Source organism: Dermatophagoides farinae, chromosome 2 (genome assembly GCF_024713945.1).
Source record: "Dermatophagoides farinae isolate YC_2012a chromosome 2, ASM2471394v1, whole genome shotgun sequence".
Classification (NCBI taxonomy): Eukaryota; Metazoa; Arthropoda; class Arachnida; order Sarcoptiformes; family Pyroglyphidae; genus Dermatophagoides; species Dermatophagoides farinae.
The window spans coordinates 6503317-6527592 of record NC_134678.1 but is presented as its reverse complement, the minus strand read 5'-3'; the positions used below and the strand labels follow the sequence as shown (position 1 = coordinate 6527592).

At 30.8% G+C, this 24276-nt stretch overlaps 4 protein-coding genes across 6 annotated transcripts; 2 read left to right on the top strand and 2 right to left on the bottom strand.

The window, feature by feature from the left end:
• Positions 1-6: 6 nt before the first annotated feature.
• On the bottom strand, positions 7-6771 carry LOC124494404 (uncharacterized). Its single transcript, XM_047057569.2, has 3 exons — positions 3196-6771; positions 938-2246; positions 7-865 (listed from the first exon to the last, which is right to left on the bottom strand). The coding sequence occupies exons 1-3, from the start codon at positions 5830-5832 to the stop codon at positions 54-56; spliced, it is 4758 nt and encodes a 1585-aa protein (XP_046913525.2). The 5' UTR covers positions 5833-6771; the 3' UTR covers positions 7-53.
• Positions 6772-6915: 144 nt separating this feature from the next.
• Positions 6916-9979, bottom strand: LOC124498703 (uncharacterized). 3 transcript variants are annotated; one of them, XM_075728774.1, is made up of 3 exons: positions 9730-9979; positions 8857-9662; positions 6916-8748 (listed from the first exon to the last, which is right to left on the bottom strand). In XM_075728774.1, exons 1-3 carry the CDS (start codon positions 9764-9766, stop codon positions 7150-7152), a joined length of 2442 nt encoding a protein of 813 aa, XP_075584889.1. In that variant the 5' UTR covers positions 9767-9979; the 3' UTR covers positions 6916-7149. The 3 variants fall into 3 exon arrangements, with proteins under 3 accessions (XP_075584889.1, XP_075584890.1, XP_046918455.2); XM_075728775.1 differs by lacking the exon at positions 9730-9979 and having other exon boundaries at positions 8857-9431; positions 9500-9618; XM_047062499.2 differs by lacking the exon at positions 9730-9979 and having other exon boundaries at positions 8857-9678.
• A 1216-nt stretch (positions 9980-11195) lies between these two features.
• On the top strand, positions 11196-14458 carry Cdc27 (cell division cycle protein 27). Its single transcript, XM_047054667.2, is given in 7 exon segments — positions 11196-11334; positions 11405-11480; positions 11554-12227; positions 12229-12841; positions 12914-13824; positions 13897-14161; positions 14226-14458. Coding segments are annotated over 7 exon segments (2688 nt in total). The 5' UTR covers positions 11196-11310; the 3' UTR covers positions 14351-14458.
• Positions 14459-14835: 377 nt separating this feature from the next.
• LOC124499113 (glycerophosphate oxidase 1) lies at positions 14836-22583 on the top strand. The gene is given in 9 exon segments (XM_047062980.2): positions 14836-15257; positions 15351-15526; positions 15592-15927; positions 16005-17540; positions 17612-17809; positions 18261-18452; positions 19752-19844; positions 19847-21617; positions 21682-22583. Coding segments are annotated over 8 exon segments (5130 nt in total). The 5' UTR covers positions 14836-15257; positions 15351-15424.
• Positions 22584-24276: the final 1693 nt, after the last annotated feature.

Below are 24276 nucleotides of genomic sequence, written 5' to 3'. Positions count from 1 at the left end.
GTATCAATTTTTAATTTAAATTTTTGTCAACAAATCAAAACAAAATTTAAAATTTATTTATTAGATTTTAACCATTTAGCATCGGATTCACTACTACTTTTAGTCGGTGGATCTTCCGTACTTTTACTCGACGTTGATTGTCGTATTTCACCGATACGTTGTTTCAATGCAGCCACTATATCCACGGCTACTGGTGATTGTGGTCGTTTAAATTTTGGTGATGTTGGTGTTGGCTGCTGTTTTGGTCTTGATGGTGATACATTTCCACCACCGGTTATTTGACGTTTTTCACGTTGTTCAATACGTGCTCGTAATTCCTGTTGAAATTGATTACTTGATAGCGGTAGTTTCATCACTGTTGCTTTCGGAGTTTTTCCTTCAATTTTTCTCTCGATTTTTGGAGACATCGATGGCGGAGGAGGTGGTGGTGGTGGAATTGTTATAGTTCTACCTGGAAGAGGAGGAGGCGGCGGTGGTGGTGGTGGTGGTGGTGATGGTTTGGGTTTCACTGTAAGAATTGGTGGTTTAGGCGCTGGAGTTTTTTTCCTACGACTTGTTTTCGTAGTTTCTGATTTACTATCATCAATTACTTTTTCATTCACCAAGCTGCCACCATCAATTGGAACTGCTAATGGTGTGATATTTTGTCTCGATGTTGTTGGTGATGTGGATTTACCGACCCCACTACCACGATATGGGATCGGAGATTTTAAATCAATTTGTGATACTTTTATATTACGTTGTTGTTGTTGTTGTTGCTGCTGCTGCTTTTCTTGTTGTGTTTCTCCTTTTGTTGTCGTAGATATGAATTCTTTGGATTTATTTGTCAACCATTTAGTTAACGCCTGTAATTTTGTTGGTTTTTCTGTGTTTTTGTGTTGAGGTATCTCATGAGAATCAAGAATATTTAAATCAAAATCATCACTTATTAACTTACTTTTTCGTCGTTCTTCTTTAATATGATTTAATTGTGTCTGTAATGCATTTGCATCTTCTTTATTCAAATGTACACCAAATTCCCCATATAAACTAACATTCCAAATTTCATCGAATGATGGTAATTGATAAATAATTGCATCCATATCTTTCTGATAATCCGTTGGTAATTGTTCGAAATCAATCGATGGTCGTTTCATTGTACGAAGCTGTTCTTTTAGCATCTGTATATATGATCGTAATTCAGTCAAAAAACTATTTTTATTAATACGATCTTCATATTGTTTACGGCGATTAGAATTATATTTTCGACAACATTCTTTAGCCATTTTACGATAACGATCTGCTTCGATAATTTCACGTGCCACTTGTAAATGATCATCATTAATATTATTCATTTTTAACCATCGATCATATGCCTGTGCAATCATATACCATGATTGATAATAATAGAATTTCATTTCTAAATATGTTAACCATTGTGAATAGACAACATTTTCATTCGAATTATTTTTCATTAATTCAGCCATAGCTGCTTTTAATCGTTCAGAAGCTTGATGAAAATTATGTGAAATAATCAATGCTAATTGTGAAATGGATTTCGGTTCAATTGGACCACCATGAACGTTTATTTCGGAATTATCGGGATTTTCTAACATATCCATCAAACATTTGATGAACCAAATTTCCCATGATTCAGCAAGTGATTGAAAATAATATGCATCGATTATGTTTGGATCACCATCAAATCTTGTACGAAGTAGTTCAGGAAGATGTGGTAGATAATATTGTCCAACACATCTAAAGAGGCCAGCAGCACGACGTAAAATTTTTTGTATAATAACAATATGTTGTGGTAGATAATTCATTGGTAATGTTAACGATACATGACGACACCAATGCATTAACCATATACCATAATTTGTTAATAATGATGTCAATTCAAAAAGACAATCATTTGCCGATGTTTTCAATTCGGCACAAGAATCTTCCCATTTAAAACGAAATAATCGTCGTAATGGTGAACGACATTGAATCGGATTATTTGGATCATTGGATTTAATCAATGCCTGATCATTAATTGTTGTCGTTTCACTTGGTAAATAGATAAAACCACGAAATGATGATAGATATTGTGTTAATAATTCATTTATTTTTTCATCTTTTGTAGCATCTGGTTCACCATCCAACATTATTGTTATAATCTGTGTACGTGCTACATCCAATTGTGATAATAATTGACTTGATATATATGATAATGGTATAGCAGTTGTTGTATTACCGGTAAATGTTTCCGGACCAATATGTGTCTGTTTTAATAGATTTCGATGATAAAACCAATACATTTTTTTTTCTTTGATTAATCTCCAAGTAAAAAAAAAGAACAAAAAATTTTATTTTTCAGATTTAAAAAAAACCAATCAAAATTAATGAATTTTCAAAATGTGATCAATTTATGAATTGAAAAATTATTTTATTTATTACTTAATGCAATAAATTAAAAAATGAACAAAAAAAGAAAAATCCAATAAACAATTGATCAAAAATTTCAATATTTTGTTTCGCCTTTTTCGATATATATAATTAGTAATATGTTTATTGTTATTCAATAATTTTCGAATATCGAATATCACTAATTGAAATAAATTCATTAACCATTATTTTGAGCTGAAAGTTGAGTTTTTTTTTCTTTTGTTGTTTCAAGATTTTTTTTTTTAATTGATTCGCTAGCGAAAAGGGAAGAAGGGGGTTGATCACAATAATATAATTTCAGTATAAATTCTTCCAGATGTTTTTGTTTTTAATCCAAATCCATATTATCAATAAAATTTTTCATACAATTTTGACTCTGAAAGTGAAAACAAAATGTGATTAGATAACAAAAAAAAATTGAAAAATAAATTTTTACTAACTTTTTGATCACTAAATTTAGCATTGTTAACACCATTGCTAAGATTGAAATTTTTATTCTCTTTTAAGAAAAAAAAGACAGAAGATTAGATTGAGAAAAAAAAATTCAGATTTAAATAAACTTACTTGATTTAATGAAAGCAGCAAAAGCACAAACCAATAAGACTTTGGAAACGATTCTCTGTTTTTTTGGCGGAAAACGTTTCACAATGGAGATAATTTTTTTCTCATCGTTTATAACGCTGTTTGGTGTGATCGACTGCTTTTTAATTTTTCGTTGTACCTATTGTTTGAAGAAACAGAAATTTTGAAATTTAAAAGGAAAGAAACACATGTGACTTGACATACCTGAATCAATTTAATCGGTTTTTTTGGAATATGTTCATGTACAATTGTAATTTCATCATCATCATCGATTTCAGTCTTGATCTTTTTTAATGGTGGCTGCTGCTGTTGTTGTTGTTGTTGCTGATCTTCGGCTAATCGTTTTTGTTGTACAATTTGATTAATAACCGATGATGCCGATGGTTGAACTCGAAATATTATTGGTTTCGAAGTGGCTGATATTGGTTTCGCATTCGATGTTGTTGACTGTGTACTCGTTACTGTTGTTGTCGTTGTTGTAAAAATATTCGATGGTACTATCTGAATAGTTTTCTTATTCAAATCAACAGAAGCCTGATGTAATTTGAAACCAACATTATTAGGAATTTTACATACAACTGGACGATTCATATTGTTTCCATTCTTTTGAACTTGAGCAGAAATCGTTGCAGCTGCTGCTCCTGTCCCAGCTGATGATCTATTTGGATGTGTTGTCAATTTTATTGGTGGTATTTCCTTACGATACCATTGTATTCGACCATTGGAATTGAGTTTTGCCGTCATCGATGGTGTTACTGTGATAGGTTTCGATATTGTTGTATTAACTGAAATCGGATTTGGTAATGATGATGATGTTACTGTTATTGGTTTAGGAAATGCTGATTTTGGCGTGATGGGAATCGATTTATTTGCCGTATGAATCGGTTGCAATTTATTCTGTACTTCCAATCGTGGATATGTATTCCAAACTTCATCAAATGGTTTATCTGAATAAAAGGAATATTGTTCTTGTACATCGTTCATTATACATCGACGTAATATTGTTCGTCGATTTCTATTTCTTTCAGCATCATTTTTCATTCGTCTTTCACAATGTTTTTCATAGAATCGGCCTAAAATATTGATATATTTTTCAGCTTTCTCATGAAATTGTCGAGTTTTTTCTTCATTATCTCGATTCAACATGTTCAACAACATTGGTGTAGAACTTAAATACAAACGAAATTCATTATCAGATTGTTGTAAACGATGCAAAAATGGAACCTCCGAAAATGAAAATGACATTTTTTTACATTTTTGATTTTTCGACTTTTCCGATTCATTGTTTTCGCCAATTTTTCGAATTTTATCGATGAAAACGGTTCGATCATGGCCTAGATTTACATAATTAAATTCATACAATGTTGGATCATTTTGACAGATGAGAAATGATTTCCATCCCAATGGTGTTAAACGAGAAAATACTTTTGCTGGCTGCAAATTACTCAGTTTATCCGATGGAAATTCCAACTTATTATTATTGTTGGTATCCGTATTGTTTGCATTATCTGGCCGATTTTCATCATTAGATCGATCATCAGAATCTTTTGCATCAATTTCTTCTAATTGTACGATTGGTGTAAATTTCGAATCCTCCGGTGAAGGAATAGATGATTCGAATTTTTTATTTGTCGAATGTTGTAAAACAATCGATTTTTTATCGCCATTCATTTTCATTGGTAAACTATATGGTATATTATGTGTTTTTAATGGCAATGATTTTGCATGACATGCTGGACTGGTTGATGGCTGTGCTAAAAGTGAACGATTATTCGGACGTGATAATAGTGAATAACTGCTACTTGATGTTGAATGATTTCTAACAGCTAATGGTGTAGATCGCTGATTATCTGATACTTGTGGCCGAGATAATATTTGAGAGCTAGAAGGTAATGACGGTGATTTTTTTGTCGGTTGTTGGTCTTCTATCGATTGTAGTAAATTTTCATTCTCCTCACTAGCTGATTTAACCTTATCGAAACGTTGATTGTTTTCATTGAAAGCATCCATAATTTCATCCAATGCATCTAATTCTTCCATATCCAATAGCCATTGATCTTGATTTTTCGGTTTTATAATTCGTCCACGGCTAGAGGTACGAGTGAATATTTCCGAATAAAATGATGTATCACCTGAATCATTATCACCGGTACTGCTTCGATTTAATCGATTTTTTCTTGCTATCGATTCTGGTTGATCATTTCCGCCACGACGACCTTTTCTTTTGGATATCATTTCCACACGTGACGGATCAATAAAACTAGCATGCAAAATATCAGGATTAGGTTCTTCATAGCTAACTTGAGCCAATTGATCCTGAATCTTTTCATGTTGTCGTTTTTCAATCATATGCTCGATATAATTCAATGATTGCTGTTTAGAATATAATTCAAAATCATGAACATCTTCAAAAGTATTTATCTCAAATTCATCGATAATATGTTGTTCATGTGTAGGCAATGAAATTTCCTGTTCAATATTATGATAACCAATATGATAATCAAGATCATTACTTAATACTTGATGTATACGCATTAAATAATCATCAGAATAATATTGATATGAACATGAATAAATCACTTTATGTAAATCAACTTCATCATTATTTGCACAACGACGTAGATTCAATTTTTTCCATTTACGTAATTTTCCATTCGATGTTTTATTGAATTTACCTGCTGCTATACGACGACTACGAATTTGTCGCCGATAGTTGGATAGATTTAATTTCGGTTTCATTAATTTAACCATTGTTGATGACGATGATGATAATGATGATGATTGCTCAAAATGCTGTTGTGATGTGGATGGTTGATTTGGATCAAACACAGACGTAGACATTTTCACTTTATTTCACTTTAATATTTAATGATGATAACTATTTTCTGTTAGCAACTATTTAGCTTTATTTTGGTAATAGAATCAATAATTATAAGCAACAAAAAAAAATCGATGGATAAAAATTGAAAATAATTTTGTTCGTGAGAAAAATGGCGTTTTAATAAATGATGATGATGATGAAAAGGGAAAAATGTGAAAACCATAAAATCATTCATATAGGACGTAACAAGGTGGTCATATTGAATTTTTTTTTTGCCAATTTTTTCAAAAAAAAAAAAATTCGATTTAAAAACAAATATCACAATGGAATAATATAATGAATATATAAAAAACTTGAAGAAATCATTTCTTTTAGAATAAATGCATCAAATGGCTGACATACACTAATGGTTCAAAAAAATTGAAAAAAATTTTCACATTTGTTTATTTATGAATGATGATGATTTGTATATATACAAAATGAAAAATGGCGATTTTTTTTTTGGTGAGTGGAGATGAAAAAAAAAATTCTATTCATTTATCGAACATTAAAAATCGATGATGATAATGGTTTGGTTGGAAAAAAGTTAACATCATTTGTCATTAATTTTTTTTTTTTTTTTTTGATTAAAGGTTGAAAAACAATTTTCATTATTATAATAATTGTCACCAAAAATCATATGGTCATCATATAATAATAAATTTTTTAAAATTCATTTCATGATGAAGTAATCATTTTGGGCCAAATAAAATGTTGTTGTTCATAAGTAAAAAAAAAAAAAAAAAACTATAAAATATCTAAGCAACAAACCAGGATTTTTTTTTTGTTGGTTTTTTTTATATATATACCTCTACACACACAAGTAAACACACACACTATTGCCTTGCATGGCGACATTTTGAACAACATGGTGGATTGATGTAAAAGAGGAGTAAACGAATCATCGCCAATAAACTAATGTGTGAGTTTGCGCATTTCGAAATGGAAAACAAAAATGTCGCTCTCACATATGATTGTGATGTTCATAAATATCAGAACAAAAAAAAAAAATCTTTGTAAATTTTTGTATAAAAAAAAATGTCTTCCAATCTAAATTTTAAAAATTTTATTTCCGGATTTTTAAAACAAAATAAATTTTTATTTTTATTTTTTAAAAAATTCATTTCCATTGTTTTACATTTGATTTGATCAGATTGATAATTGATGTTGTGTGTATGTGTGTGTATGTTGTGATACATATTATTCAGCAAAAAAAAATATATTTCAAACAATTAACAAAAATTACAACATTTTGGATGGATAGATGGACAATTATTATTTACCAAAATAAAATCATTTCAACTGGTTACAGTTAAAATATTATTATCATCAGATTGATTACCGGTATTGTTATTATTATTGTTGTTGTTGTTGTTGGAATTTTTCAATAATCTACTTTCTTCATAATCAATCAATGCTTTTAATATACGATGCATTTCATGATAATGGTTCTTCACATGTTCCAAATGTTCACCTTCTTCACGTTCAAGAATTTTAAGAAAATTTCTTAACTCTGGTACTTCGAATGCATCCCATGCAATATCGGCATTATCATTTTCTTGTAAAACAATATCAACAGAGCCATATGCAAAACTATCAAATTCTAGCTGCAAAATTAATGGTCGTTCATGATCATGTAATCGTTTGAGGCTATGTTCATGACCGGCTGTCTTTAAAAATTTACTGATTGTCATTTCATTTTGATTGTCATCAGATATTCTTGTTAAATCATTATTGATAACTTCATCACCACCATTTTTATTCAATTCTTCCTGTGGAAATCGTCGCCGTAGGTATAGGGCAAATTTCTGTGGATTATCTACAACTTTGAATTTTTTCAACATGGCTTTTATCACCTGTAGACTAGTACTATCACTGGTAATATGAATATTTTTCACTGTATCACGTGGCATATAGAAACTAGTCAATGTTCGTCGTTGATTTTGATTATTTTCTTCTTCATTTATAATATCATAAATGGATGGTGGTCGTTTACCAGCAATTACATTAATCGGTCGTGTTAGATTCATGTGTACACGTAGAAAACCACGAAATAGGCAACGTTCTTCATCGATCAATGTGATACCTAATCCGGATCCTCGACTTCGAACTCGTTCATTATATTTAAGAATTTTGGCCCGTAAATCCAATATGATTCTTGGTGTTATCAGATACGATTCGATGATAGATGATTTATTTACAACAGCTGCTGTTTGTTGATTTACATTATTATTTTCAGATTGAATTTTTTTGCATTCAATATTTTCATTTTTGCTATTAATATCATCATCATTATTAAATACGGATGTCATACTATTGTTGCTAGTGGTCATTGTCGTTGTTGTCTCTGAACTTTCATCATCACTATCATCAGCGAATGAAGTTTCCGTTGAAAATGTTGATTGATTATTTTCAACATCAAAGCTATCGATACTGTTCGTAATTGAAATAATATCGGCAATATTTTGATCATCTTTTTGTTCATCATCAATATTGTTATTATTATTATTATTGCTATCAATTTCGCCGGATTTTGCCATATCATTATTGGACGAAGGAATCATTGTTGATTGTGGTGAATGTTGTCGACAATCGATTCTTATCAAATCAAGACATTTCCAATGGCATACATATTTACATTTTGTGCATTGAAAATAAGTACGTAGTAAATGATCGGCCTGTACGGATACTGATGTTTTTGTCGTTTTGGTTGTAGAAGCGGCAATATTCTTTGGCCCAACATCAACATCATAATCATCATTATTGTTGTTGTTGTTGTTATTATATTGTTTTGTTTTTGAATCACCAATACCGCTATTATTAATATCATCCATAACTGGTGGAAAGAGAAATTCACCACAACTATCACACCAAGTTGCTTTATCATTTTCATATCGCTATAATGTTAATTTATGTTTACAAAACAAACGAGAAAAAAAATTAAAGAGAAGAAAAATGTCAATCAAAATGATAAACATAAACATTTTTCAAGTCATCAAAAATACCTGAAATTCATGTCCAATACCAGGTTCAACATCAGTGTCTAATTCTACAAGACCAAAACTTGACAATTCAATCAATTCAGATGGTTTCAACGTATGTAATCGTATGGTTCCATTTAAAATTTTAGCAAATTTATATTGTCTATAAGTAAGATCATCTACATTTTGATTATTAGATTGTTGTGCAATTGAATGATGATTATTTGTGTTGGATGATGATGACGATACTGTCGATGATGATGATGATGAAAATCGACGACGAAAAAATCCAGATGATGTCCAAAAATTTTGAAACAATGTGGCAGCATTAATCTGATTGATCCAATTTAATCCACTCATGATTGTTGTCGATATATGTTGGGCAAAATTCGGTAGATATAATTGTGCAAATGAATCGGATAGATTCGTCAATGGTGTTGTCGTTGTCGATCTATCCTTAAAACTAATGGCTGTTGTAGTAGTATTATTAGTACAATCACCGAATAAAAGATAATCTCTAACACCGGGAAATGAATATGATGTCGATAGATAAGGTTTATTTCTACTATTATTATTATAAAGGTCAGTAGTTGTATTCGGTGATGATAGAACTTGTTGCTGATCGAATAACTTTAGATTATCTTCATCATTATTATTCAATGATGATGATGATGATTCATTGATTATAAACTGGTTTCTATTATCATGATCATTACCATCAAAATCTTCTTGATCATTATCGATGGCTATTGATAAATTCTTCAATGATTCATCTGATTTTGATTTTATCACAATTGTTGTACGATTATTATAATCATTTGTATGATGATCTAAAATGTTTGACATTATCGATGGATTAAAAACAAAATTATCATTATGAAATTGACAAAAACATACACGAACACACACACACACACACAGGCAAACAATTCATGAATTGTTTTGGTTGATGAGCATTGCAATTGTCGTTGCTCAGATTTGGTTGTACGATGTATTTGTTATAGCAGCGAATAATGTTGATGATGAGGAAAAGCCAGTTTTTTCCTGATTTGAAGAATTGACGTTCATGAACACATAGTAATAGAGACACACACACACACAAACCAAAAGCTAACCAGAAAACAACAAGCACACATCAATCAAAATCAACCATCAGAATAGATGTCGAATGTAACAAGGAAGAGATAATACACCTACACACAATATATTATATTATATTGATATCAGATAGGTCAGTTTATCATTATTGTATGAATGAAAAATTCCGGTTATGAATGAATTAGGCTAATGGTTTTGAGGTAGTATTGTATTTTCAGCCGCTTAAGGTATAATGACCTTACAACTGGTTGATATGACTAATGCTGGTATTGATGATTATACAACAACAACAACAACAACAATACAGGAACAAACATTCGATTTAAAAATTGATCTTGAAAATGATTGAAATTGAAAAATTCTGAATTAAGATGAAAAAATTAAATTAAATCCTTGAACAAAAAACAAAAACAACAACAACAACAAAAAATACATTAACAAGACGTATTATCATCACCATTTATTTGATGATGGTGATATAAATTGATAAGAAGAAAAACTCATGAGCTCAATTTTCTCCCTATTTTTCAGTTTGTGTATATATGTACATTTCACCTTTGTGTTTAGCGTATTTTTCTCACATATTCATGGATGGATATCACGTGATTGAAATTTTTTTTTTACAGTGTTACTTTGATTAATGATGATAAATTGAAAGCAAAAAGTGAAAAATATCATACCTTAATTAACGATGGATGTCTTGATTAACAATGGCCCGGCATAGATAAATCATATATCTATGAGATTTAGTTGTAAGTCAATCATTTAACATTGTCATTTATCGATACAAATTGTCATCGTTAATTAAAGTATCACTGTATTTCTTTTCAATAAACTCCTCCTTTTGATTTGCGAAAAATTTCTTCATTTTAATAAATTTGATTGATTAAATTTTTATGACAGAAAATTGAAACCAAATTCCATTGTATAAAATTTTCATAATCAATTCGATTTGATCAATTCAAATTATTCATCATTTCAACTATAACAAGGAGGAAAAATCGGAAAGTTTTTTTTTATCAGGAAAAAATTTTGCAATTGTCAATATTTCTCTTCAATAATAGTGCCTATACTGTGTAAATAGTCGCCGAATAAGCTCGTTATTTTTTTTCCAACTCCTCTCCCCACTGAATTGTGTGTGTGTGTGTGTTGTGTTTGTCGAACAGTCAATGCCCATTATTTTTTTTTTTTTGAATTGAATTGTTTATAAAACTGAGTTATTTTTCAATTCAAAAAATCAAAATTCTGTTTTTATTCGTTTTAATATTTTTCCCATGCCGAATTGATCATCAGTGTCATCAGAATTTTCTTTTTTTTATATTCATTATAATCCAAATTTAACTAAATTGATAGTGAAAGTGATCACTTATCCATTTTATCATGTTCATACAGGAGCCAATCAAGGTATTTTTTCTGATGATTTTTTTTTTGACTTTGTAAATAAAAAGATTTTAATTCATTCTAATAATTATAGGCAACAATATTTTTTGCCTTGGAGAATTATTCCTATGCAGATGCAATTTTTCTTTCAGAACGTCTTTATGCCGAGGGTGAGTTTTTTTTTGAACAAAATGTTTTTTTTTCTTTGATCATTAAATTCTGACATTTGCGGATTGTTTATAGTGAACACTGAAGAAAATTTATTCATACTCGCCACGGCTTATTTTCGTTCGGGTAAATACAATATTGCCCATTCTATTCTTTCACGTAACAAATATAATCCACATAAATCGCCGAATTGTCATTTTTTGCGAGCAAAATGTTGTTTTCATTTGGGTAAAATAGAAGAAGCGACCAATATTTTACTCGAACCAATAAATGTTGACCCACTTTCTGATCAAATATTTCCAAAAGAAGATCTAATCCGTATTTATGGTGAGAATGCATCGTTTGTGGCACAACTATTGGGACAATTATTCAATAAGTTAGAAGATACAAAAGCCGCTATTCATTATTATACATTAAGCTTAAAATTAAATCCGTTCCTATGGTATTCAATTGAAAAATTATTACAAATCGATCCGTCCAAAGTTGATACGGATAAATTAATTAATTTGGATAATTTGGATTTAAAATTTACATGTGGCACAAATCCATTGATAAATTTATTCAATTCATCGCAGATTAATATGATACCATCATCTGATGATGTTTCCACAAGAACAGCAACAAACAACGATCATAATAAGACTTCAAATGAAGATACTAGTCATTATTTTGTCACACCAGAAATACGAAAACCATCATCAAATAATAGCAAAAATCGAATCGAATTATCCACACCATATGCCATATTGAAAACAATCACCTTTATCAAACAAGGTTGATGTTATTACTCCGGAATCGGATGGCCAATGGAAAATGATGACTTGTTTAGCACCAACAAAAAATATTGCAAGAAATGGTCGTAAATTCAATACTCAAAATCATACAAATCCGTCTTCACAGGTTTTAATCGAAACATCGAATCTTGGTTCAAATCGTAATCACAATAATCAAACTGAATCATCTGGTCATTCATTCGGTGTTTTATGTCTTGATCAAGAATCAGTAAATTTATTGAACAGAAATAATAATGTTATAACAAATACAAAAGTTGATAATAAACATGGATGTCTAGGTCGTAAAGAATCCAATCAGCAAGATGCTCAAATGCTTATTGATAACAATGAACAATCATTAGTGGTCAATCCAGTAACGACAAATAATTTACCATCAAAACTAACGCGTCGTAGTAGTCGCCTTATTAATTCAGATACACGTTCAATAAAGGAAAATTCTACATCGGCAAAAAAGATTGTTGTTGATCGGCGAGTTACACCTGTCAAACGATGTCGTCGTACAATATCATTTGATAAAAGTCAAAAAATAGTCAAACAAAATAATAATGAAAATGATTCCACTTTACAAGGTTTGTCAATTATTCAAATACGATACTGACTAATGAAATCTGATGTTTTGTTTTGTTTTATTTTTTTTTTAGATATTTCATTCGATGTAACAAAAACGGGTATCAACGCAGAACGTTCATCAGCAAATGGTTTGCTTGAATTGATTAAAAAATTTGCTATCGCTTATAAACGTTTAGCCGAATACCGTTGTCGTGAAGCAATCGAATGTTTTAAGAAATTACCTTTAAATCATTATAATACTGGATTTGTACTCACAATGATTGGCCGATGTCATTTTGAGATGGGTGCACATGATGATGCTATAAGTTGTTTTAAAACTTGTCGTCAAATTGAACCATATCGATTACAAGGTCTTGAAACATATAGTACAGCATTATGGCATTTACAAAAAGAACTCGAATTATCATGCCTATCACAAGAATTAATTCAATTTGATAAATTAGCACCGGAAACATGGTGCGTTGCTGGCAATTGTTTTTCATTACAAAAAGATCATGAAATATCGATCAAATTCTTAAAACGAGCCATTCAGGTGGATCCAAATTTTTCTTATGCATACACCTTATTAGGTCATGAATTAATTTCAGCTGATGAATTGGATAATGCAATGTCTTGTTTTGTGAATGCAACACGTATTGATCCAAGACATTATAATGCCTGGTGTGGTATTGGATTAATCTATTATAAACAAGAAAAATATGATTTAGCATATCAGAATTATAAACGTTCTTTGGACATATCATCAAATAATCCATTATTGATGTGTCATTTGGCCCTTATTTTGTATCATCTGAAAAAATCTCGTGATGCTATTCATCTTTTAAATGAAGCATCAAAAATTGATCCGCAAAATGTTATTATCAAATATAATCGTGCTTTGATTCGTTTCCACATGGAAGAATATGATCAATCATTAGTTGAATTAGAAGAACTTAAAACTATGGTACCTAAAGAATCGTTGATATTCTTTTTGATTGGAAGAGTAAGTTTTGTTGCTTGTGGTAAAAAAAATAATCATTTCTTCAATCAATTAATTTATTAAAAAATTTTCTAGATACATAAGATTCGTGGTGAAACACATCTTGCTTTATTAAATTTTTCATGGGCCGTTCATATCGATCCAAAAGGATCAGCCAATCAGCATAAAGAATTTACTGAACCAAATCAGACATCACCTGAAGAATTTATCGTACATACAGGCCATATAGATACATCATCAGAAATGAGTTCAACACCGACAACAACGCCATTTACACAACGAAGTACCTATATTACTGGACCAATTAATTATAGCAATATTTCCTTAGAACAATCAATCGGTATTTATTTGATTATTTTATAATTTTAAAGAAAATGAAAATTTCAAATTTTTTTTTCGCATAGATATGGCCGAAATTAATGAATTAATTGATAACGAAGTCGATGAAGAAGAAGATGCTGAACAAGATGATGAAGAAATTGATTCAGAATATCCTGTTGATTCAAATACAACCGAAGAGGATATGTGATCAAAATTAAATTAACTTGGGGAACCTACATTATAAATCACAATTGTTTAATTTTTTTTTTGAAACAAATAAGAGAAAAAAAATATGCCCAATTTATCTATTACAAAATGCTGTGATTTTTTTTCTTCATGAAAAATAATATATAAATAGTGGAATGGTATGAAACAAAAACAAACAAAAAAAAAAAAAAATACGTCGTGAATATTTTCTCTACACATTTATATTCATTTATACAAGCAATGAATTCAAAAAAAACAATTCTTGATTAATTTATTTTTGAATTGAAGTGTGAATTTTGTAATAAAAAAAATGGATGAAAAACAAAACAAAACAAAAATCTAATTTGATTTGAATGTTTGTTTTCAATGTTGAAAATTTCAATTTTGTTTGTAACAACAACAACAACAAAAAAAAATTTGGTTGGAAATCACTGTGTTTCATATATAATAATAATATAAATGTGAATGTGAATGTGAATATGATATATGATATATTTCACCTTTTTTCAACATAGCAATGATTTTTTCCTATATAGATTCTGTAACGGGCATGATGAAAATACTCTACTATATAGCATCATCAATATCTAATAACACAATTATTTCATCATTCACAACTGCTAGAAAATGTTTCACGTTTTATTTGTTTTCATTCCAATTCATTAATTTAAAGAAAAAAAAATCTATTTATGTTTGGTTGTGTGTGTATGTGTATGTCTTGATTATAATAAGTGTGTTTGTTGGTTTGTCTGTTCGCTTGATGATGATGATGATGACATTGAAAAACTTTTTCATAAACACATATACACCACGAATATAACAACACAAAAAAACACTAGATATTTGACATTCGATTAAAGATATTTTATAGAATAATGATGATCAATTCAGCAAAAAATTATCAAAGGGTGATTATCATAAATAATTTATTCATTCATATTTTATTATGATGATAATTTTATCTTTTTCTTTATTTTTTTTTTCGAAAATTTTTGCAAAAGACCGCCGAAAATTGAATTTATTCTACCATTTGTTTTTTTATATATCGAAATTTTAAACAACACATATTACAATAATGGCAACCGGTAATTTTTCAAGATTACAAATAAAAAAGATTCTACTCTATACAACCGGAACCGGTGTTGTTGGCTATGCCGGTTATCGTCTTATTAATCAGGTTTTTTTTTCTTGTTTGTTTATTTATTTATTTATTTGTTGAAAATTTATTTATTTCATCATTAGAGAGATGTTGTTGCCGATACACAGCAAAATGATTTTGAAGAACAAAAAAAGAAATTAATACCATTGAAAATATTGCCAAGTCGTATGGATATGTTGAATAAATTAAAAGAACCAAATAAAATTTACGATGTTCTTGTTATTGGTGGTGGTGCAACCGGTTGTGGTGTAGCGTTAGATTCAACTACACGTGGTTTGTCTACCGCTTTAGTTGAATTGGATGATTTTTCATCCGGTACATCTAGTCGTTCAACAAAATTAATTCATGGTGGTGTTCGTTATCTTCAAAAGGCAATCCTAAAACTTGATTATGATCAATATCATATGGTTCGAGAAGCTGTAAGCATCCATTTTATTATTCTCTACAATTTGAATTGAATATTTTCACGAATATTTTTAAATTTTTTTTTTTACAGTTACAAGAACGTGCCAACCTGTTGGATATAGCACCACATCTATCATCAGCATTGCCGATCATGTTACCAGTTTATAAATGGTGGCAAGTACCATATTTTTGGGTTGGAATTAAAGCCTATGATTTTGTTGCCGGAAGTCGTAATCTTAAATCAAGCTATTTTCTTTCGAAAAAGAATGCATTAGAATTGTTTCCAATGTTAAAATCCGAATCATTGAAAGGTGCCATTGTTTATTATGATGGTCAACATAATGATGCACGTATGAATATTGCTATAGCATTAAGTGCTGCAAGATATGGTGCTACCGTCGCTAATCATGTGGCTGTAGTTTCATTACGAAAAGACCCTGAAACTGGAAAATTAATCGGAGCTAGACTGAAAGATCAAATGACAAATGAAGAATGGGATGTACAGGCTAAAGTTATTATTAATGCTACAGGTCCATTTACCGATTCAATTCGCCAGATGAGCGATTCAACACAGAGAAAAATCTGTCAACCAAGTATCGGTGTACATATTGTATTACCGGGATATTATAGTCCATCGAGCATGGGATTACTTGATCCGGCCACTAGTGATGGTCGTGTTATATTCTTTTTACCATGGGAAAAATGGACCATTGCTGGAACGACTGATCGTTCATGTGAAGTAACTCATCATCCATCACCGACTGAACAAGATATTCAATTCATATTGAATGAAATTCGTCATTATCTTTCGGGTACAATCGATGTACGACGTGGTGATGTAATGTCAGCTTGGGCTGGTATACGTCCTCTGGTATTAGATCCATCTAAACCAAACACTGAATCAATTGCTCGTAATCATATCATTGATGTATGTAAAAATTCTGGTCTAGTAACCGTAGCTGGTGGAAAATGGACAACTTATAGAGTAATGGCTGAAGAGGCTGTTGATGCTGCAATCAATGATAATCCTGATACCCTAGGTCATGCAGGCAAATGTATGACACTTGGTCTAAAATTAGAAGGTGGACAAGGATGGACACCCACTATGCACATTAATTTAGTTCAAGATTATGGTCTTGAAGAAGATGTTGCAATCCATTTGGCCACCACGTATGGTGATAAAGCTAAATCGGTAGCACGATTAGCTGAACTTACTGGAAAAAGATGGCCTGTTGTTGGTCGTCGATTACATACGGAATTTCCATACCTTGAAGCCGAAGTTCGTTATGCCATAAGAGAATATGCTTCTACGGCTGTCGATGTTATAGCACGTCGAACACGACTAGCTTTCCTAAATGTTCAAGCCACTGAAGAGGTTTTACCACGTATCGTTGAAATTATGAGTGAAGAACTTAAATGGGGTAAAAAACAACAGGAAGAAGAGCTTAAAAATGCGAAAGAATTCCTTAACAGTGAAATGGGCCGCAGTGTTAATCAAATGATTCGATCACAGTTGCCAATTTCAATGTCGAAAGATGAAATTAATCAATTGAGCAAACGATTTCATGAACTTGATCGAGATCGTAAAGGATATATTGGTATTAATGATCTAAGAAGATCATTAAAAGTAAGTAATGAATCAATTGAATTTGTGAATCAAATTAATTTTTTTTTGTTGTTGTTGTTAATAATACACAGGATCAAGGTGTTAAAGTTACTGATGATGATTTACATCTAATATTATCCGAAGTGGATCTAAATCAAAATGGTCGCATCGAATTTGGTGAATATTTGGAATTGATGAGTTGTATCAAAAACGGTGTTGTCGTTCATAATCGTTTTGCAAAGGCTTTGAATCTTGAATCAAGAATTTCTGTCGAAAGAAGTGGTGGTGGTGTATGAATCTTTGCAAAAAAAAAAAATAATAATAATCTGACTGATTCATCAGAAAAAAAATCGAAAAAAACTCGCTTTTTTGTACATAAATTTTATTTCATTTAGCATTCAGTTGTTTTCTGTGTTCACATAAAATATTTTAACATCATAATTAAACCAAAAAAAAATTAAAGGGATTGAGAAAAAAAATCAAATGAATTGGTCCAGATGATAAAATTTTTTTTGTAATCTTTTTTTTCGTTCCAATTCTAAACCGATCGAGTATATTTGCCCCAAATATGAAGCATAAATACGCTGGCAATAAAAGCCAAACTCATGACCAAAACTGGAACTGGACCACTATTATCATTGAAAAACAAATACAATAGGTTTATGTTAGAAAATTGTTTAATTTGGACAACACCAAAAAAAAACAACTTACACTTTGATACCAGGTGAATCATCCGTATAGAAATGCCACATTCCGGTTGTATTTTGTGCTGCTCTTGAACGGCCACTTGCCGCAGCCGATGATGTTCCGGTACGACGTTGTCTAACAGTACCACCACCACCACCACCTCCAGTTGCTCGTCCACCTCCCATTGCTCTTGGTGATCTTCCGCCGGCACCAACAGATGTTGAACTTGGAGAAGCAGGCTATTTGGTATTGAAACAAAGAAAAATAATGTTAAAAAATCAAATCGAACAAAAGTTAGACGAAAACCAAAATTCGATACAATTTTTATGAAAAAAAATATAACTGTTTCGAACAATTTAGTTCTAAAATAAACTTTTCGGGAGCGATATGAACGAATGAATTAAAAGAAAAGAATTCAGTCAATGTGAATTGCATGCAAATAACAAAACAAAGAAAGAAAAAACAATGAAGAACTATGAATTATCGATCGACAAATCGATCGATCGAATTAGACTATATTGTGTGTGTGCATGCACATATTGAAATCCCAGAAAAATTTAAAAAAAATGGCAGGTAATTTTTTTCTCCGTTTTTACCATGATGATTATTTGATGATTAAAGTTGGGAATTAAAAATAAAAATTAAAAATTTTGAATGTTCAGTTCAAATTGATGATGTGTTGTATTATTATTGATCATGAATATCACAGAAAAAAAATGTTTGCGTGGCCTGTTGAAAAAAAAAAATAATTTTTTAATCATAATATGAGATGTTCATAGATGAAATGACGTAACAATGTTTATGAATTTATGGATAGAATGTATGTGTGTGTGTGTGTTGTGGCATTGAGACGATGTGATAGCGCTCATTTTCTTTTTCTCTTTATTATTACTCGCTTAAAAAAAAATTGGCCGTTATTAGCTCGTTTTGTTTCATCTTTACGTCTTATCCGCCTTTTTTCTGTCCAACGTTTTTTTTCCATTTTCATTTTACTTGTATTATTGTTCATCATCATCATCATCATTAATTTTTGTAGTGTTTTCAAAAAAAAAAAAAAATAATAATAATATTTTTCTGTGTTTCATTTAATTGATTGATTAATTATAATCAATATATAAGGCGTTTTTTCTTCCAACTTCATATAACTATATATCACCGGCATTTTTTTTCGCATTCTTCCATCATCACCATCATTATCATCATAATAACTTAGAAGAAATATTGGTTGCCGGCTTATGACAAAAACAACGTGGTATCGATCATACCATTCATATTTTTCGATACTATTGTTTTAAACTAATTTTTAACTAATTAAATCAAGGAAATTTTTTTCAATCATTAGAGTCATTTTTGACAATTTGTTAATTTAATAAATACAAGCGTCATAATAGAATAGAATAGATTTTATCGGTTTTTTGTTCGAATTCAACAAAAACTTTACGAACAATGACTATTCTTCAGATTCTTGAGAAAGCCATCTCTCAAGGTTTGTATTTAGAAATTTTATCCATTCTTTATATATTTAATTTTTCGTTATTATTACAGACCAAAATGAAATTCGACAAGCTTATGATTTGTTGGAACAATTTTGTCGCTCAAATTTGGTAAGTTATATTTTTATATTGATCGATTTTCATTATTTATTATTTTTGTTCTTACAGCCCGAATATCTCAAATCATTATCAGAAGTTTTGGTCAATAAAAAAATCAATGGCTATGTTCGTATGTTGGCCGGTCTTCAACTCAAAAATCAGCTAACATCAAAAGATGAAACAGAAAGAACACGTCTACAGCAACAATGGTTATCGTTACCAAAAGAATGTCGTGATCAGATTAAAATTAATGTCATCAATAGTCTTGGCACCGAAACTGGTCGTCCATCAGCATCATCACAATGTGTTGCATACATAGCCGCCATTGAATTGATGCACAATTTTTGGCCAGATTTGATCAAATTATTAACAGATAATGCAACTAGACCAGATGTTGATGAACAAAAAAAAGTTGCTACATTGGAAGCAATCGGTTATATTCGTCAAGAGGTTAATCCTTCATTATTAGTGGGACAATCGAATGAAATGTTGACGGCTATTGTAAATAATATGCGTAAAGATGAACCATCCAATGCCGTTAAATTGACCGCCACAACTGCTTTGTTGAATTCGTTGGATTATATTAAAGCAAATTTTGATACAGAAAATGAAAGACATTATATAATGCAAGTGGTTTGTGAAGCAACACAATGTCAGGATCCCAATGTTCAGGTGGCCGCATTACAATGTTTGGTGAAAATAATGTCATTATTCTATCAACATATGGAACACTATATGCGTGTGGCATTGTTTCCAATCACAATGCAAGCAATTAAAAGTTCACATCCCAATATTTGCTTACAAGGTATCGAATTTTGGTCGAATGTATGCGAAGAAGAGATTGAATTACAATATGAAGCAATTGATGCCCAAGAACAAGGTCGTCCACCACAACGCACATCCAAATTTTATGCAAAAGGTGCACTACAATTTCTGCTTCCATTTATATTTAAATTATTAACACAACAAGAAGAAGATTCAGATGAAGATGAATGGAATCCATGTAAAGCAGCATCAGTCTGTTTAGCATTGTTAGCTAATTGTACTGGCGATGATATTCCACAGTTTGTATTGCCTTTTATTGTATCAAATATCGGCAGTCCTGATTGGCATCATCGTGAAGCAGCCATGATGGCTTTAGGTTCAATACTGGAAGGCCCATCACAGATTCAATTAATACCAATTGTAACGGAAGCATTACCTACGGTTATAAATTTTACTCGAGACGATTCTGTCTGTGTTCGTGACACTACCATGTGGGTGCTATCAGTCATTTGTCAACAAGTGTCCGAAGTAATTTTCAAGCCCGATATACTAAAATTAGTTGTGGATGTCTTGATCAAAAGTCTTGAATCTGAACCACGTGTTGCAGTTCATTCATGTTTGGCATTCAATTCATTATCGGAAAGTGCCAATGATATTGCATGTAATGCAGAAGGTGTGGATGAAAATCCACGATCAAATGCATTGTCTGAATATTTTCAATATATCATAAATCATTTACTTCAATGTACCGAAAGACCGGATGCTTTGATGAACAATCTACGTTCATCGGCATACGAAGCCATAATGGAAATGATAAGAAATAGTCCACAAAATTGTTATGAAATTGTACGGCAAACAACAATGATCATTTTGGATCGTCTAAATCGTTCGTTTGTTTCTTTGGAGAATACGGGAAACATGGATCAAAATCTATTGGAATTACAATCGTTACTTTGTTCGGCACTACAATCTGTGTTACGAAAAATGATTCCTGAAGATGGTCCTAAAATATCCGATGCTATCATGACTGCAATGATCCATATTCTTGGATTTAGTTGTAAGTTTTATTTAATTTTTTTCACATTGATTTTATAATTTTTTTTTCTTTTTGATAATAGCAAAAACTGGTAATGTAAGTGAAGATGCATTGCTTGTGGCAGGTACATTGGCCGAAGTTTTGGAAAAAGGATTTTTAAATTATTTGCCAACTTTTAAAAATTATCTATTCCTCGGTTTGAAAAGCTATCAGAATTCTCAGCTTTGCTCGATTTCCATTGGTATCGTTTCGGATCTATGTCATTCGTTAAAAAATGACATTGCTCAATTCTCCGATGAATTGATTGTTGTTTTAACCGAAGTTCTTCAAAGTAATCTGATTCCAAAAGTTAAATCTGAAGTATTGAAAGTTTTCGGTGACATTGCTTTGGCGATTGGATTTAAATTCGAAAAATATTTGAATCATGTCTTACAAACATTGGTCGATGCGGTCAACACAAGCGTTCAACAAATGCCAAAAGCAAATTCTTGTAATCATGTCAATTATGAGCTTGTAGATTATCTGAACGATCTTTGGGATTCCATTCTACTTGCCTATACTGGCATTGTACAAGCATTAAAAGGCGATGAAGAACGACCAAATCCTAAATGTATTCAAGTTTTACAGCCACATATTCTGCTCATCAATCAATTTTTAATGACACTTGCAAGTCGATGGGAAGAATTACCTGATAGCATTATATCATCGGCTGCCGGTTTAATTGGCGATTTAGCCAATGTATTTGGTGCCGATATGTTAACATTATGTGAATTGCCTCAAGTACAGCAAATGCTTGCTCGTGGTAAACGTTCAAAATCGAATAAAGTTCGTAGCACCATTGCCTTTGCTTTGCGTGAAATTAAACGTGTCAAATCACAATTAACAACTTTACAACAAAGTGGCCAACAAACATTGAATCCAACGGAACAGCAAATGTTTGGAAATGCTCAGATTCAACATAATACAGCTACCGCTTCCTGGTAAGTTTTACATATATAAATCAATCATCATTTTTTTATAAACAATAAGTACTCTTATGTGTTTGTCATAATTGACATTCTCATAAGTGGGCAATAAAAATGGGTAACCAATTGTTGCATTCCTATTTCTTTACAATGTATAGTAATGGAATAATTAATGTCGATAATGAAAATGTTTCGTCCACCAAAACGACAATGATACCACATGTTTTACAAATGAAACATTTTGATCATGATTATGTTAACAAAAATGTTTCAGAATAATTTATTTACAAAAATTATTCATTTCTTATTTTTTTGCCACAGAATGATGAAATTATGACATTTGATCGATCAATTCCGAATAAATATCTCAATCCATATCCTTATATTAATAATCAATCATACTGCATGTTGGCAACAAAATTTATCTGTCTTTTAACAACAATGAAACAACATCATTGATGGCAATAATGAAAGAAAGAAATCTCATCGATCAACATTGTCAAAAAAAAGTTTGATTACAACAATATGATACAAGTGAATTGATTATAAAATCTATCAAAATACATGAAACATTTACAAAGAAATTGTTATAAACATTTATACAAAAATTAATTAATACAATTTAAACATGCACACACACACACATATATACAGGCATACATTTGATGAATACTGATGAAACAACAACAACAACAATAACAGAAAAACAATGACATTGAAATTACAACACCCCCTCCCACATAATTAATTACACCACATTTAAATTTTAATCATACCTTTGTTAATTCATAAACGATGAATTAATAAAGGTATGTATAATTGTGTGAGTGTTAGTGTGAGAGTGAGAGAGAGAGATAATTAGAATATAAATTGTATGTGAGATTTATCTGTATGTTTGTGTGCTTGTGTGTGAGTGTGAGTGAGTGTGATATATTACCATGAAAAAAAAAAATTTCAAATAATGATATGAAAGCTGCCAATTTTTTTTGCATATAAAAAAAACAGAATTCAAAAAATTCTTTAATCATTGTGCCAGATTGACAGAATGAGAGTGATGTGTGTGTGTGTGTGAGAGAGAGAGAGAGAGAGCAAGAGAGAGTGAGTGAGAGTATGTGTGTGATTAAAATTCTCAAATCTAATCCAATTAACAGAAACAAATGTGATAATTAAAAAAAAAACAAAACAAAAAAATTCATTTTATTCTCCAAAATGATGATGATGATGGCTTTGAATAGTGAATGTGAATCTCGTCTCGAGATTCTTCACTGATCATTTTCATCATCAATGTTGGTTATTTTTTTTTCATTTTCCTAATTTATTTGTTACACATTTAGGTATATATAATGAATGAATGAAATAATTTTTTTTTCAAACCTTCAAACCTCCTGTGATCTCTTCTGGTCCTGTGTGTTGGTGTGTGTATGTATGTGTGTGTGTGTGTGTGGTGTGGATTGATGTAAGAATTCTCAATCAAAGAAACGGATGTATATGGACTCCTAAGAAGAGATCTCAACCGTGTGCAAGTGATATATATGTATGTAAGGGTGTGTGTGTGCGTGTGTGTGAGAGAGAGAGAAATTTAATTCTTGTAAACACATTAAAGATTTTTTTGTTGTATAATTTTTTTTTATTATTCACACACACACATTCAATATATGACACATTCTTTTTTTTCAATTCGCTCAATGTTATAGTTGAATTGGAATTCGGCG

Excerpts from the sequence above, each read along its gene's own strand:
- LOC124494404 (XM_047057569.2), bottom strand. The coding sequence starts at position 5,832 with ATGTCTACGTCTGTGTTTGATCCAAATCAACCATCCACATCACAACAG. Across the intron at positions 2,247-3,195 it reads AACCGATTAAATTGATTCAG|ACACATATTGGTCCGGAAAC; the intron begins GTATGTCAAGTC and ends CTATTAAAACAG. Across the intron at positions 866-937 it reads TAAAGAAGAACGACGAAAAA|AAAAACCAACAAAATTACAG; the intron begins GTAAGTTAATAA and ends ACAAAAACACAG.
- LOC124498703 (XM_075728774.1), bottom strand. The coding sequence starts at position 9,766 with ATGAATTGTTTGCCTGTGTGTGTGTGTGTGTGTTCGT. Across the intron at positions 9,663-9,729 it reads GTGTGTGTGTGTGTGTTCGT|ATCATCATACAAATGATTAT; the intron begins GTATGTTTTTGT and ends CAAACATTTTAG. Across the intron at positions 8,749-8,856 it reads GTATTGGACATGAATTTCAG|CGATATGAAAATGATAAAGC; the intron begins GTATTTTTGATG and ends TTAACATTATAG.